Source organism: Propithecus coquereli, unplaced genomic scaffold (assembly GCF_000956105.1).
Source record: "Propithecus coquereli isolate 6110/MARCELLA unplaced genomic scaffold, Pcoq_1.0 Scaffold120, whole genome shotgun sequence".
Classification (NCBI taxonomy): domain Eukaryota; kingdom Metazoa; phylum Chordata; class Mammalia; order Primates; family Indriidae; genus Propithecus; species Propithecus coquereli.
This window is the reverse complement of record NW_012136081.1, coordinates 3,286,665-3,302,256: the sequence shown is the minus strand read 5'-3', so window position 1 is coordinate 3,302,256 and position 15,592 is coordinate 3,286,665. Positions and strand designations below refer to the sequence as shown.

Sequence of the window (15,592 nt, the reverse complement as noted above, 5' to 3'; positions counted from 1 at the left end):
TGGAGACACTGTTGTCACACAGGGTGCTGCTACTACTGGCCTCGAGTGAGTGGAGGCTGGGGACGCCGCTGAACTCCTGTGCAGACGGCCCCCGCGGCACAGAACCGCGCAGACCAAAGGGCGACAGCACCGGGGCTGAGAAACCTCACGTCACAGAACCGCCAAACCCTGCACCGTTTTCCACCACATGCCGAGGCTCACGCGTAAGGAGCTTGGCTTCCAGCAGGGGGCGCGAGACATTTGCGTGTCTGTGCCTGTCTGCTAGGGCACCGCGCCAGGGCTCAGACACACGGCCCTGGCGTTGACAAACAGGCGTCTCCAGAGCGGAAGCTCTGTGAGGTCTGCGTGTGTGCTCAGGGCTGGCACGCAACAGCACAACGCATGTGTCATTTGTTCGTTTGTGCATTCATTCATTCACTCGCTCACTCACTCACTCAACAATTGTGCCCCGCAGACCTGCCACGTGCCAGGCCCTGTGCTGGGTGGTGGGGACATCGCGTGAGCAAAACAGGCTGAGCCCCTCTGGCTGAGAAGTCACAGAGGAGGAGAACGCACTTCTAAAACCCAAACACAGTTCATGTGTAACCTGAAGAACAGAGTGACTTTTCCACACTTGAGCAAAGCTCGGTAAAGTGCCGTCTAACAGGTACCGACCTCCGGTCTCCTGGTCGTGGAAATTGGGGTCCAGGCCTCGATCCAGCATCTTGACGATTTTCTCCACCAAGCGGTGCTGAATATGGTCCATGCATTTTTTCAGATTGGTCTAAAATGAAAAATAATAAAACAGAAATGTCTCCGTAAGACACGTCTTTACTGGCTATGGGGTGACCTCTGGCCTCTTCCACAGAGGAAGAGCCTCCCCCAGCCGGGCCCTCTGCCCACCCTGGGGCTGTCTGGGCAGCAGCTGTGTCTCGAAGCCCAGGGCTGAGCACGGAGTCCCGCACCTGGCAAACACCTTCAGCCTGTCCTGGATAAGCATTTTAAAAACCCTTCGCTATTCACTGTGCTGTGCTGTGGACTTAATGTTTGCGTCCTCCCGAAATTCACAGGCTGAATAATCCCCAGTGCAATAGCCATGAGAGGCAGGGCCTGTGGGAGGGGATTGGGTCGTGAGCGTGGAGAAAACAGTCCTCTGTGAACTGGTCTTCGCCAGCCACCAAGTCTGTAGGCACCTTGATCTTAGACTTCACAGCTTCCAGAACAGTGAGAAACGCATTTCTGTTGTTTGTGAGTTACCCAAAGTTACTTTTTTAGAACAGCCTAAATGGATGGAGATACCTTGCTAAGAGCTACAGATGTTCCTTCGCTTTTGAAAAGATGAGCTGAGCCGCCCGGAGCACCCTGAAGAGCTAAGGTTTCCGGGGGGCACCCCAGACCCTCTGCCTCCATCCCTCATCTGTAAGGAGGCAGCTGCTCACTCGGGTTAAGCCACTCTTTGGTGAGCCCTGCGGGAGCACGGGCAGAAAGAGCGATGCCTGGTCACTCGGTGGTTGAAGGTTCAAGGTTCAAGGTGAAGGGCGGTGCTCATCTCTTAGGAGACTCCAGAGGTCAGTGGCTCAACCTTGAAGGGCAGAGGCCTTTCCCAAGCTCTGCCAGCCTCACCTGCGAGAGCAACTTCCCGTCCACCCAGCAGACAGCCTGGCCACTTGCCCAGGGTTGCAGGATCGGCACCCTCCGCCCCAGCAGTCCGGCTCTCCGCGCTGGCCTCAGCCTCCGTCCCTGCTCCGCACACGCCCCGACGCACCGAGGGGACCAATGGCGGTTTTCAACATGTGCGGCTCTTGGGCCTCCTGACTCATGCTGGATTTCCACCTGATCATTTTCTATCCCTTCCGGAACCAGGACTGAACGAATGCCCCCCAACATAGGACCAGCACTTTGTCTCACCCAAAACCTTCATTGCCATCTGTGAATCGACACTTTTTAAAAAATCCACAAACACATTTTTATCTATACGTCAGAGTATAATTTTGTTACAAAACAACCCAGAGGCCCAAACCTTGGCCGTCGAAGAATCGCTTTCCGGGCGGATCCCGGGCTGAGGCAGGAAAAGCGCGAGAGGAGCCTGGAGCACCCTGTCGCAAAGCAGTCAGTGCAGGGAGCAGGCGGAAGGTCGACCGACCCCCATGTGGACAACATGAGCACAAAGGCAAATAACGACAATGACACATTAGGACGCACAGTGAAAATCTTTGCATCGTCCGATGGAAATGGGGGGAGGGAACAAAACAAAAACCAGGAGCCACCTGTGGGATGAGAAAGCCCTGGGAGCTCCTGGCTGCAGGTGTGCTCACCTGGGAAGCGCCTGACCTTCTCCAGCCCAGTTCTGCAGGGCAGCTACCGGGCAGCCCCTGGCCGAGGGTGACAGCCTCCTCGGGTATCACAGGTTCCTCCTCAGTGTGAATTAAGCAGGGGGCTCTGCCCACATACCTCAGGGCCTTGGCCCCCCCTTTTTACCTCCTCAACTGGCACAGCACCCCCGACAAAGAGCAGGGTGTTCGTGGCGCCAACGTCATGCTGGGGCTCAGCACGCGGCTGCACACACAGGCCCCACAGTGCCTTCCGCCGGGTGCCAAGCGCTCCGGGCGACTCCCCACTGCTTGCACGCAGTTTACCTGGGTGGTTTATGTCAACAGCACTTTAACAAGGTTTGTACCGATGCAGCAACAGCGGAAAACCATCAAAGTGCTTGGCAGGCACTATCGTCTATCCACGGTGCTGAGCATCCAAATCTTGCCCTCTTCAGAGCCGCTGCCTCCGAACCTCTCCGGAGCACCAGCGGATTTACCGCTCCCGTCCCAAACCCCTGTGGCTTCACTGAGCAGAGCCCGCTGCGGCCAGGTGGCAGAGGGCCTCTAGCAGCTGCGCCTCGAGGTGACCCGTCCACCTGTGCAGCCCAGCCATGCTGCACGGCAAGCCAGGCGTGCGCCAGGTCCCCCGGCAAGAAGATAATAGGACAAGGAAACAGATAAGACGCCAGGAGTGTGAGTAACAACCCATTCCCTGCGTACCTTTGTATGGAGCTTGGCCAGTTGTTTCTCGTCGAGATTGGATTGTTTATACACTCGCTTCTTGTATCGAAACTGGCACAGAAACAGAGAAAAAAGAAAACAAACAAGTAAATACCTCACACGACCGTTCTGAGGAAAAGCGGCCTCTTCCTTGGCTATTTCACCGACAACAGGGAACTCCGCAGCAAACTCCTCAAGTTTTAAATAAACTACTTGTATTCATATAGCACAGTCTGTGACGTCCTAAGTAAAAATCACTTCTGCCAAGATTCTGCAGGAATTTAGCTCAAAAGCCATGAAAGCAAACAAGAGCAACAGAAAGCGAAGCAGAAAGTGCCCTTAGTGGGAAGCTCAGCTGCAGTCGTGCTGGGAGATCCGCTCTCCTTTGGCTAATGAGGCGACGACGATTCCTTACAGGGAATCTGTCTGCCCTCGCACTGCGCGTTCGACAAACGCGGACGCGGCTTCCTCGGCCTTTATTGAAGCACACACTGGAAGCCGGGCCTGGTCAAGCCCCCGCCTCCGCGTATGCCTGCAACCTCTGCCCAGGACCGCAGAGCTACCATTTACCCCCTCAAAGCAGCAGCGCCTGCTTTGAACTGGAAATTGCGCCGTGTGCACCGGGAAGCACACTGTGCTCGGATGCAGCGGCGGCGTGCAAGATGAAAGCTGTGCCGTCAGCCTGCTCGCAGGTCTCCAGCACCTTCTGCCTGACACCGCCCGCCCCCAGCACCCCTAAGCCGCTCGGTCACCACGCGTGCTGGAGACGCTATGGAGGTCTGGGGAGGATGCTGAGTGCGTGGGAGTCACTGGGGCTGGACACCTTCCAGATGCACCTCAGTTTCCTTATCTGTCCCATGGGTGGCCCGAGGGTTGAACGTGAGTGAGCTTCCTGGCACAGAACTGTCCCTGGACAAGTGCCAGTTTACCCCTCCCTTGAGACCATCACCCTCCGAGGTTACACATAAGCTCGGGGCAAGCAAAACCGCCCCCGGATAAAAGGACAGTGAGCGGGTAAGCCAATCCCGAAACTGGAGGTCTAACCCCAGATAATGTTTCCAAGGAGACGACCTTCTCCTCTCTCCTCCACGCCAAACAAAACGGCAATTCAACAACAGACAAAATTCTTCTTTTGCACAGACTGAAACTTGTTTTTTTCCTTTAAAGTCTCAAAATAAATTAGTTATGAAATCAGAAAGTTCTATAGGACCCAGGAGGCTGCACAGAGTTCCGGGATAAAGTGTGGTCGGATGCCCATCTCCCTGGACAGAACCGGCGGGAGGAGCCCCAGGCCCGTCTTAGGATTTCCACCTAGAGTCTAGATTCACCCAGGACAGCATGTTCTGGGACCAATCACGCCTCTGGTCCTGATTTCAGAAGCCACTGGGAAGGATGCCAGGCACAGCCCCCGGCTCACGATCACCTGGCTAAACCAGAAAGGTCTCGAGAATTCAACTCAACGGGCCCTTTTTTCAGCTGTAAGAGAAAACGCTAGGGCCCCCTCCTGCAGGAGGGCAAGTTCCTAGGAGGGGAAGATTATTCCAGAACCGCAAACACTGACAGCTCACGGCTACAGAGAGACATGGCTCAGATCCACAAAGGCTTCTCCTGCCACATCCCCAATGTCGCACACGTAGCCAACCACACTTTACTGAAATCACCGAGGCAAAGCGCTCAGGTGGATGCCTGCCCCTGACGTGTCCATCCCTGGGCTGCCTCAGCCCTTTGAGGGAGATCACCTGGCAGGATGGCGGCGCAGGGAGATGAGTTAACGCAAACATCAGCAATGATCTTGGGGAAATGAATGGGTAAGAGCAGCAGCCACACACCAAAGTGGGGCACTTGCTGGTGGCCGGGCTTGACCAAGCACACTGCTCTGTGAAATCCCCCCCTAACATTCCATGCCAGGAATCTGGGGCTCAGACGGGCTGGGCGTCTGGCACAAGGCTGCATAGCTACGGGTACCAGGGCCCGATCGGAGTAGGCTCCTGAATTGCTGGTCTTCCTGTACAGCTTTACTGTTGTTATCGAAGTGATCAGCCCCTGAAGCGAACTGTGCTGATTTCCTGTTCCTGGTCCGCCCCTCCCACTGGAATGTAAGTGCCATATGACCAGAACCTTGACTGTCAAAGTAAAATTAGGCAAGGTGGATATGCCTGGCAAGTGTCTGGCATGTAGTAGGCCCTCAATGACCGATTTTTTCCCAATGGATACCCATTTTACAGATAAGCAGACTGAGGTCAGAACAGCTTAGTGATCTGCTCTAAACCACACAACTTCCAAGGGGCACCCTGTGTTTCCCTCCGCTGAAACCCCTCCTGCTGGTCCAACACACGGTCCACAATAGGGACCCCAATAACCTCAGTCTCAAAGTCATGATGGAACCTAGAAGTGTGCTGACGAGGTTTCACCTTAGTTCTGGGTTGGTGTCCATGACATCTTGGACTTCAGAGTCATCTCTAGCGGCCAAGTAGAGAGAACCCACTGTGCCTGCTCCAGTGCCAGCTGCGAGCACACACGCTGCGTCTCGTTTGGCCACGCTGAAATGAGCACCAATGTGCTCTGCAGCAGCCGAAATGACCCACTCTGGCTACTTGTAACTGACACCATGTGCATGTTTTTGGGGACCCTGCTTGTAAACCTGGGGGCAGCAAGGCAGAGACAGGGGTCGTGCTTTACGTGGAAATGCATAAGCCTGCCCCATGGGACAGATCCACCACTTCACAAGGGAAGCACAAGACCCCGTCGTGGCAAAAGCAGCTCAAGAGGCCACTGGTCATCTCAGGGCAGGAAGCAGAAAGGAGGCTGCAGGGCAGGGCCACCTGCTACCCAGGGGCAGGGAGACTGGTCTTTATGCCTGATTCCCAGAAAACCCTTGGAATCTCCTGCGTGCTCAGTTTCTCTCGTATGCTAACGAGATGGCTCCTAATTCCTAGGTAGCTTCAGGACAGGGGCTGGTAGCCAGAAAGACCAAGCCAAGGTTAGAAGGTTGGAACTTTTGGCTTCACCCATGACCTCCAGGAAGGGGAGAGAGGCTGGAGGCCCATCCCAATCACGGACGACAGCCAGGGATTTAATCCACCCTGCCTATGGAAGGAAACTTCTATAAAAATCCCAAAACAACGGGGTTTGGAGAGCTTCTGAGTTGGCAAACACGTCCAACTCCCCAAGGAACGACATCCCTGCACTCGGGACCCTGGTCCCTCCTCATCTGTCCGTCTGTATCCGTCACAGTAAACCAGCGATAGGACCTAAAGCACCTTCCTGAGTTCTGGAAGCTGCTCCAGCAAATGGACAAACCCGAGGAGGGGGCAGTGGGAACTCCTGAGTTACAGGCAAGTTGGACAGGAGTGTGGGTGACCTGGGGACCGGGAACTTGCCACCAGCATCTGCGTGAGGGCAGTCTTGTGGGGCTGGGCCCTGACCTGCAGTTAGGGTCAGACTTGAATTAATTCTTTACACCCAGGTGGTGTCTGGAGACCTGGAAAGGCGGAGTTGGAAAAGACACTGTGTGTTAGGCGTTGGGGCGGGGGCCCTGCAGGGAAGCAGAAGGGCGCCCCGAGCTGTACTCTCAGGACTCACAGGTCCTGACACCATGAGCTTGAACCAGACCCACGGTTTGTTCACACCAAGATTTCCCTCCAACAGATTCTTTGAATCTCTAGTAAGAAAACAAATGTACGAAAATTGCGCAACAGTCGAAATTCACAGTAAAATTAGGTGCAACCTCAAGACCCCAAACTAATGCTTTCATCTGAGGCTAACTTCCCAATCCAAACGGAACTGGGAGTTTAGATAAGGCCGTCCCCCCCACCATGCGTCCGGGCCGTGACGCGATCACAGGCGGTGCGCCACGGACTGAAGTACCTCGAGGGAGGGGATGCCCTGGCCCAGGGGCTGCGGATACTCCCGCAGAAGCCGCTCCTCGTCCAGGAACTTGCCGTCACGCCCGTTGCTCGCCGGCTGGAACAGCCCGTAGTTCAGGACGTCTTTCAGACTCTGGTTCAACGTGCACAGAATCCGCTGCTTTGCGACCCACACCGTGGCGTCCGGGTTAAAGCGAATGCATTTCTGCCGAGAACAAAGACAGCTGATGAGCGGTGCGGCCCCCACCCCCATCCCTCGTCACCCACGTGGGACACGCGGTCAGAGACGCCAAAGCTGCGTCCACGCCTCCCTGATGGTTTTTCCGAGCTTTGGGCCCCATGGCTTTTCAGGCTGAAAAGTATAGCCCACTGGTTGCTTGCACGGAGACGTTTGGTAACTATGAAAGGGAGGAACTTAGACTGAGGCCTTGGTCTCTCTGGCCTTGGCGCTCACCACGCACTAAATCCTGGGTACTCAGGGTGTCTTTCTGGTGATCAATAACCTCCTATTGCCTCGGGCAGTGCTACCACTTGCACGATGCTCCTCAAACTTCGGCACCCACTAAAGCACAGATTACCCAGCCCCCTGCACCCCAGCAAACAGGGGGTCTGATTCAGGGGGTCTGATTCAGCAGGTCTGGCTGGGGCCTGAGAACATGCATTTCTCACGAATTTCAGGTGATACTCTTGCTGCCGGTCTGGGGAACACGCGCTGAGAGCCACAGCTTGGGCACATCATACCGTGACTTAATTTTAACACCGATCGCTCTTGGCCCCCTCCGACACGAGTGGATGCCTGGTCCCGTCGCCTCGCTGACGGGCATGTCTTCACACCACCCACGCTGACTCTGAACAGGAGAGCTTCAGAAACACAGCTGCCCCCCCTCCCGCAGGATAAGAAAGGCGATTATGAGATTTCAACTGTGTTGCCTCCAGAGCTGATTTTTGTAAAAGTTAAACAGTGGTGCCGACAGGGCCTACAAACGGATCACAGACACTTCAAAAACATCACGCTGCCTCCGAGAACTGGAAGGACCACAATGCGGTCATGTGCGCAAGCCCTTCTGTGGGATGCTCCCATGTGCCAGGAAAGAGAAAAACCAGGCAAACGCACTTCTGACCGCGACTGCTAGTTTTTGTTGAATTAAAATTATATTCCATTGGACAGCCATCAGCACGGGCTCAAGAATTAGCTTTATCCGTGTGAAAGCATTCAGGGAAAAATGAGGTTTGACTGAAGACGAGGCTGAACCAGTTCTCTACTGGGAGTTCTGCAGGTTTGTGCCCACAGGCCCTGCCACCTTCCTGGCGGCTGAGCAGCTCCTCTCTGCCGGGAAGCTGATCCTGCGGCCGCCAACAGTGAGCACGGGCTCAGCAGGCAGCCAGGACGCCCCCGCCCAGGACACGCGGCACCTGCACACGAATGCCCCCGTGTGTCCCTCTCCAACGTCAAGGGCTCAATTCGAGTGTGACTCTTGAAGCTCCCCACAGGGCTACAAGGCTGAGGCCGGGTGTTCATTCTAGTGACTTGCAGTCACATGGCCTCCCCCATCCTTGGCTGAGAAGTCTCTGGAAACTCCTGGTACAACAAACAAGCTACCCATCAGCCACGACCAGGCGGGGCCTCCCCTAACTCACCTGTTCCCGCATCAGGGATCACCGCCAGCCTGACCAACTCGTGTCCCCTCAGATGCCAACACACAGAGAGTACTGTGGGCCCTCCCTGCAGCCCGGGGACGGGACTCTGCGAGCAGGCAAGTGCTCTAGGAGCAGTGGGCTCAGAATCGCCTCTGTGCCGCTGCGCGTGATCGCAAAGACTGGCATCCCCTGCCGCTCAGCAGGCAGGGCCAGAGATGCTGCATCCATGCAGGACAAAGACCCATTCTGCTCCAAAAAAACACCAAGAGTAGCCCACTGAGAAACTTCTGGAAGGAACAGGAGGTCAGAGGTCAGAAAGGCTTGGGTTTGCAACCCAACTGCACAAGCTGACCTTGTGCTCCTGGGAAAACCTCCCAACCTGGCAGTCCTGTTCCCTCGATGAAAACCACAGCCACGCTCAGCTCGCAGGGCTGTGGGGAGGATCAGAAAGAATGTGAATAATACATGTTACGGGTTGAATCACGTCCCCTAAAAAGATGCTGAAGCTCTAGCACGCCCCCCCTTCATACTGTGAATGTGATTTATTTGGAAATAGGGACTTTACGGATGTAATCAGGTTAAGGTGAGGTCACACTGGAGTAGGACCCTAATGCAATGACCATGTCTTTATAAAGAGGGAGAACTCGGACGTAGCAAAACACACACAGGGAGGCAGTGTGCGAAGGGGAAGGCAGAGCTAGGAACGATGGATCCACAAACGAGATCGTCAGCAAACCCAGCAGCCGGGGGAGAGGCCTGGAACACATCCTCCCTCGCAGCACTCAGGGGACCCTCCTGCTGACACCGGCATCTCAGACTTCCAGCCTCCAGGCCGAGAGACGATACATGTCTGTTGTTTAAGCCCCCAGTCTGTGGTCGGCTATGGCGGCAAGGAACATATATGTAAAATCACGTGCTACTAACTGTGCCAACAGAAAGCAGCACCACCCCACATCTCTGAGATAGGAGCCTCGGCTGGCTGGCACCCCGCTCCCAGGGAGCTCCCCTCCTCTCACACGTGATGGGTGCTGCCCACGCGTCCACTGGCTCAGGGAAGCCCGCGACATCGGAGGACCCCGGACAAATGCTGTTTCCATTTGTTCTTCACTCACTCACCGTCGAGGGTCTCCGCCCATCGGGCAAACGCCAGTTCCAGGAACAGGCCCGGTGCAGCGCAGGTGACCGATGTGTGCTGAATGAACGAACGATGTGGGAGCCACAGAGACAGCAGTGAGAAAACCAGCCCTAGGCCACTGTTTGTCGGGGTAAAAGATACATACTTGACTGTCACGTGCACAGAAAAGGTAAAAATAAATGCCACAGTGAGCTCCCTGGGGGACTCAGAGGAAGGAGCGAGCCATGCCGCCTGGTAGGGTACGCACCCCACAGACAGCTGTCCAGGGACGTGTGAGTTTGGGGTGGGAATTCCAGGCTGAGGGCCCAGCACAAGGAGCGGCAAGGAGGCAAAGATGGAACAGTGATGTGTCTGCCAGGCAGAGCGCCCGAGACAGCCTGTGCCTTAAGTGACCCTCTTCCCACCTTTGGTGGTGATGATGGTGATATCATGGCAATGGTGTAACGATGATGGTGGTGGTGGTGGTGGTGGTGACGATGACAACAGCAATGATGATGACGACCATGATACAGTGATGATTAACATTTGTTGAATCCTAACATACCAGAAACTACGGTAACTATATTCACCTCCCCACCACAACTTCATGCGATGCTCGGTGAAGTTCACCGTGAGGAGTGCTGTGTCATCCCTGCCTCCCCGCGGGCCTGTGAGATGGGTATTCCTGCACAGCGTGTTATCAGAGATGCTATGAAAGAGTGGGCAATGTGCTGGCCGATGCCCAGACAGTACAAGGAGGATGACAAGGACAACCCTGGGGTCAGCAGTCCCAGCCTCTGCCGGCTCCTCTAACAGACTGCTTGAGGAAACACCTCCCTTCTCCTCAAGCTCCTGTCTGTCCGGACAGAGAGGGTCCTGTGCCAGCACTGGGTGGGAGGACAGGAAGATGGCCAAGGTGGGACCTTAGCCCTTAAGGGGCTCAGTGTCTAGTGGGACATGATGGAGATGATGGTGATGGTGGAGATGATGGTGATGGCGGAGATGATGGTGATGGCGGAGATGATGGTGGAGATGATGGTGATGGTGGTGATGATGGTGATGGTGGTGATGATGGTGATGGTGGTGATGATGGTGATGGTGGTGATGATGGTGATGTTGATGATTGTGGTAATCATGGCGATGGTGGTGGTGATGATGATGAAGATGATGGTGATGACAACAGCAATAATGATGATGACCATGATACAGTGATGGTTAACACTCACTGAATCCTAATATACCAGAAACTATGGTAACCATATTCACCTCCCTACCACAACCTTAAGTGGGCATCACTGCTGTTATAATAACGATACTATTATTACTCCGTTTTCCACGTGAGGAAGCTGAGCCTCAGAGACTCCAAGTCTCCCACCCAAGGCCACACTTTTAGAACGCGGTGGAGGTTCGAATGACACCAGGTCAAGTGTGCTTGGCTCCCGGGTCATCCCTGTTTAGCGCGACACGTTACGTTCCTCTCTGTACACATCCACAGCCAACCTCAGTGCAGGCAAAGCATAAATGCCAGGAACACCTTGCTTTATGGTGGTTCATTTCATTGTGCTTCGTGGATACTACGTTTTTCACGAATGGAAGGTTTGTTACAAACCTGCATAAGCAAGTCTGTTGGCACCATTTTCCCAACACCATGTGCTCACTTTGTGTCTCTGTGTCATGTTTCAGCAATTCTCATAATACGTCAAACTTTTCATTATATCTGTTATGATGACCTGTGAGCAGTGATCTTTGATTACTACTGCAATGGTTTTGGGGCGCCATGAACCAGGTCCACGTCAGACAGTGAACTTCACTGATAAATGTTGTGTGTGTCTGACTGCTCCACGGACCGGCCACTGTGCTCTCTGTCCCTCTCCTAGGGCCTCCCTGTGCGACACAACAATTCTGAAACTAGGCCAGCCAATAACCCTGCAGTGGCCTTAAAGTGCCCAAGTGAAAGGAAGAGGCACATGTCTCTCACTTGAAATCAAAAGCCAGAAACGAAGAAGCATAGTGAGGAAGGCACGTCGAAGGCTGAGACAGGGCAAAAGCTGGGCCTCTTGTGCCACAAAAGGTTAGCCAAGTTGTGAATGCAAAGAAAGAGTTCCTGAAGGAAATTAAAAGCACTACCCCAGTGAACACACGAATGATAAGAAAGTGAAACATCCTTATTGCTGACATGGAGAAAGTTTGAGTGGTCTGGATAGAACATCAAACCAGCCAGGACATTCCCTTAAGCCAAAGCCTAATCCGGAGCAAGGTCCTGACTCTCTTCAACTCTACGAAGGCTAAGAGAGGTGAGGAAGCTGCAGAAGAGAAGTCTGAAGCTGGCAAAGGTTGGTTCACGAGGTTTAAGGAAAGAAGCCATCTCCAGAACATAAAAGTACCTGGTGAAGCAGCAAGAGCTGATGTAGAAGCTACAGCAAGTTACCCAGAAGATCTAGCTAAGATCCCTGATGAAGGGGGCTACATGAAATAACAGGTTTTCCATGTAGACAGCACAGCCTTCTACTGGAAGAAGACGCCATCTAGGACTTTCATAGCTGGAGAGGAGAAGTCAATGCCCGGCCTCAAAGCTTCAAAGGACAGACTGACTCTTGTTAGAGGCTAATGCAGCTCATGACTTCAAGTTGCAACCAGTACTCATTTATCATTATGAAAATCCTGGGGCCCTTAAGAATCATGCTAATTCTACTCTGCCTGTGCTCTGTAAATGCAGCAACCAAGCCTGGATGACAGCACGTCTGTTTACAGTGTGGTTTACTGAATGTTTTAAGCCCACTGTTGAAACCTACTGCTCAGAGGGATTCCTTTCGAAATATTACTGCTCGTTGACAGTGCACCCAAGAGCTCTGACAGAGACAAACAAGGAGGCGAATGTTGTTTTCACACCTGCTAACACAGCATTCACTCTGCAGCCCACGGATCAAGGAGTAATTTCAACTCTCAAGTCTTATTATCTAATAAACACATTTCATAAGGCTACTGCTGCCACAGACAGTGATTTCTCTAATGGATCTGGGCAAAGTCAGTTGAAAACCTTCTGTAAAGAATTTACCATTCTAGATGCCATTAAGAACATTTGTGAATCATGGAAGGAGGTCAAAATATCAACATTAACAGGAGTCTGGAAGAAGCTGATCCCAACCCTCCTGGATAGTTTTAAAGCGTTTGAGATCTCAGTGGCGGAAGTCACTGCAGATGTGGTGGTAACAGCCAGAGAACTGGAGTTAGAAGCGGAACCTGAGACGTGGCTGAATTGCTGCGATCTCGTCATCAAACTTGAGCGGACGAGGAGTCGCTTCTTATGAATGAGCGAAGAAAGTGGTTCCCTGAGACGGAATCTCCTTCTGGTGAAGATGCTGTGAACGCCGTTGAATGACGAGGACGGATTTAGAATGTCACATAAACAGTTGATAAAGCAGCAGCAGCGTTTGAGGGGATCAACTCCAGTTTTGAAAGCAGCTCTGCTGTGGGTAAAATGCCACCAAACTACATTGGCGCCACAGAGAAATCTCATGAAAGGAAGAGTTAGTCACTGCAGCAAAGTTCATTGTTGTCGTATTTTAAGAAATTGCCACAGCCACCCAGCCTTCAGCAAGCACCACCCTGCGCAGTCAGCCGCCAGAAAGATCACGACTTTCTGAAGGCTCAGCTGATCGGCGGCATTTTTAGCAATAAAATAGTTTTTTAATTAAGACATGTACACTGTGTCTTACACATGATGCTATTGCACGCTTAATAGTATAGTGTGATAGCTTTTATATGCGCTGGGAAAACAGAAGATTCGTGTCTGGCTTTATTGTGGTATTTGCTTTATAGTGGTGGCCTGGAACCAAACCTGCATGGTCTCCGCCGTGTGCCTGCATGTGACAGTCCCCGAGAAAACTGAAGAGGCCGTTCCAGGTCATTTGTGTATCAGACAAATACTGTGTCAGTTTTTCCTGTTACTAGTAAATTTGTCTATGTTGAACATTTACACTTAAAGGAGACATCGTTTAATCCCCATAACCAGGAACAAAATTTAGGAGAGTAAATTTTTTTCCCAAAGAAGTAAAGTCTAGCCTCTGAAGAGCCAGTAGCAGTTAAAAATAAAAACAAGTAACGCAGCACAAGCTATACCTGGAACAGTGCTGCGGTCATGAAATGTGGCTGCATCTCTCTGGGGAAAAATACAGGGAAGAGCTGAGAAAAAGCAGTGTCCCTTCATCTGAGAACTGGGCTTCAGGAAGTACATCTGGAAGGAAACCCTCAGAAGAATTAAAAAGCACTTTGAACAAAGATTCTCACCCTGGGACAAATTCACAAGGCAAAGAACCCCTTGGAACAAGCTCCCACGCCCGGCCGGGGTGGGACGGTCACTCTAACCAGGCGGTTCAACACAAAGGGACGTGCTGACCGCCAACGCCGAGCGCACAGACCAGGTCCGCAAAGGGGGACCTGGACCCGGCCACCAAATGAGTAACTCCAGGGTCGACTGTCTGCTGATGATGCCAAGGCTAACAACTCGCCCGTGGGGGCCTCCACGGTCCCGGGTCCCAACACCAGTGGCAGGCGCCCGCCCACTCCAGCAGCCCCCGAGGTGCTCTCGGCCCTTCTGTGTCCCATCCTAGGTCAGCCTGGATCCCTCTACAGCCTCAGAGCACATGGGTCTGCATCCGCCCCACTGCCTAACGGGCCACCTCCTTCCTCACCAGGGACTAGGGTCACCTGGCGGCCCCTGTGCTGAGTGCAGCCATGTGCCTCTCGAACCCAGGCAACACCACTGCCCTTGGGCCCCAGCCCTTCCCAATCCAGTCACTCCACTGCCTCCTCCTCAGGACATGTCCTGTCTGCCAATGTCCCCTCCTTGCCCCATACACACACATACATGCACACACATACACACAGAGAAACACACAAACACATACACTTTTACAAACAGAAACATACACGCACATGAAGAGAAACAAACATAAACATACACACACGTAGAGACTCACATATATACACACATAAACAAATACACGCACATAAACATATACACGCAGAAACCAACACACAAACATATAACCAAATAAAAACACATAAACAGCACACAGAAACTAACACATACACACAAATGCACACACATAAGCACACACACAGAGGAACACAAAGAAACACAAACACACACAGTCGCACACACACACACAAACACACGTGCACACACACGTACCCTAGTGACGCCAAACCGCTCCCTGACGACGCTCTGGAAATGCCAGGCCGCGCGTCACCTCGTGCACCGCCTCGGCTCCCCATCCCACCCTTTCTCTCTTCGCCACCTGCAGCTACACTCGCGCCATCCCCACAGGGCCGGTTCTCTTGATGACGTCTCTCTGGCCTCCTGCCAGGCTGAGCTGCCAGCGGGCACCCTCGCTGGAACCCAGGGAGCTCGTCCGACGGCCCACAGCCAGCGAACCCGGCCGCCCCCACCCCCTGCCCCATCCAGTCTGTGAGGCACGGCCTCCCCACCCGCCTTTCTCGTCTCCCGGGAGGGTGGCACCGGCACCGTATTGTGTGTCTTGCATTACAATGTTCTCCTCGCTTTCTCCTGACAGGCAGGAGTCAGTAACTGTCGCTTGTCCCTCTCCCAGTGCAGCGCGCTGAACACTGCGACGTCCAGATCCACCGGGAACCTCTGGTGTCTCTAGGCTAACCTGGGTGGCTCCCGACACAGAAAGCCTGCAGGTGGATGTACTGACATCTCCAAGACCCAAACCAGGTGGCTTCTCCTCCTCCCTGCGCAGGCAGCGCACGCATCCTGAGACCTGGGGGCGGTGCAACGGGAGAGGGGCTGACGTGGTTGGGAACTGCAAAGCCCGCAGTGGGAGAAGGGGTTTGTGGCCAGCGCCAGCCTCAAGATAATGACATGCAGGAAGGAAGGGTCTCAGGAGTGCTTCCGGCAGCTTCGGCTCTCTGCAAGTTTCCTCTGCACCCCAGAGGCT

At 53.6% G+C, this 15,592-nt stretch overlaps 1 protein-coding gene across 1 annotated transcript in view; it reads right to left on the bottom strand.

The window, feature by feature from the left end:
- Positions 1 to 15,592, bottom strand: part of SHANK2 (SH3 and multiple ankyrin repeat domains 2) — a 491,107-nt gene that overhangs the window by 459,724 nt on the left and 15,791 nt on the right. Inside the window, exons 2-4 of the mRNA XM_012665629.1 lie at positions 6,879 to 7,082; positions 3,012 to 3,083; positions 655 to 763 (exon numbers count right to left, since the gene is read on the bottom strand). Coding sequence (XP_012521083.1) covers positions 655 to 763; positions 3,012 to 3,083; positions 6,879 to 7,082 — 385 coding nt within the window. The remainder of the gene's footprint in view (positions 1 to 654; positions 764 to 3,011; positions 3,084 to 6,878; positions 7,083 to 15,592) is intronic.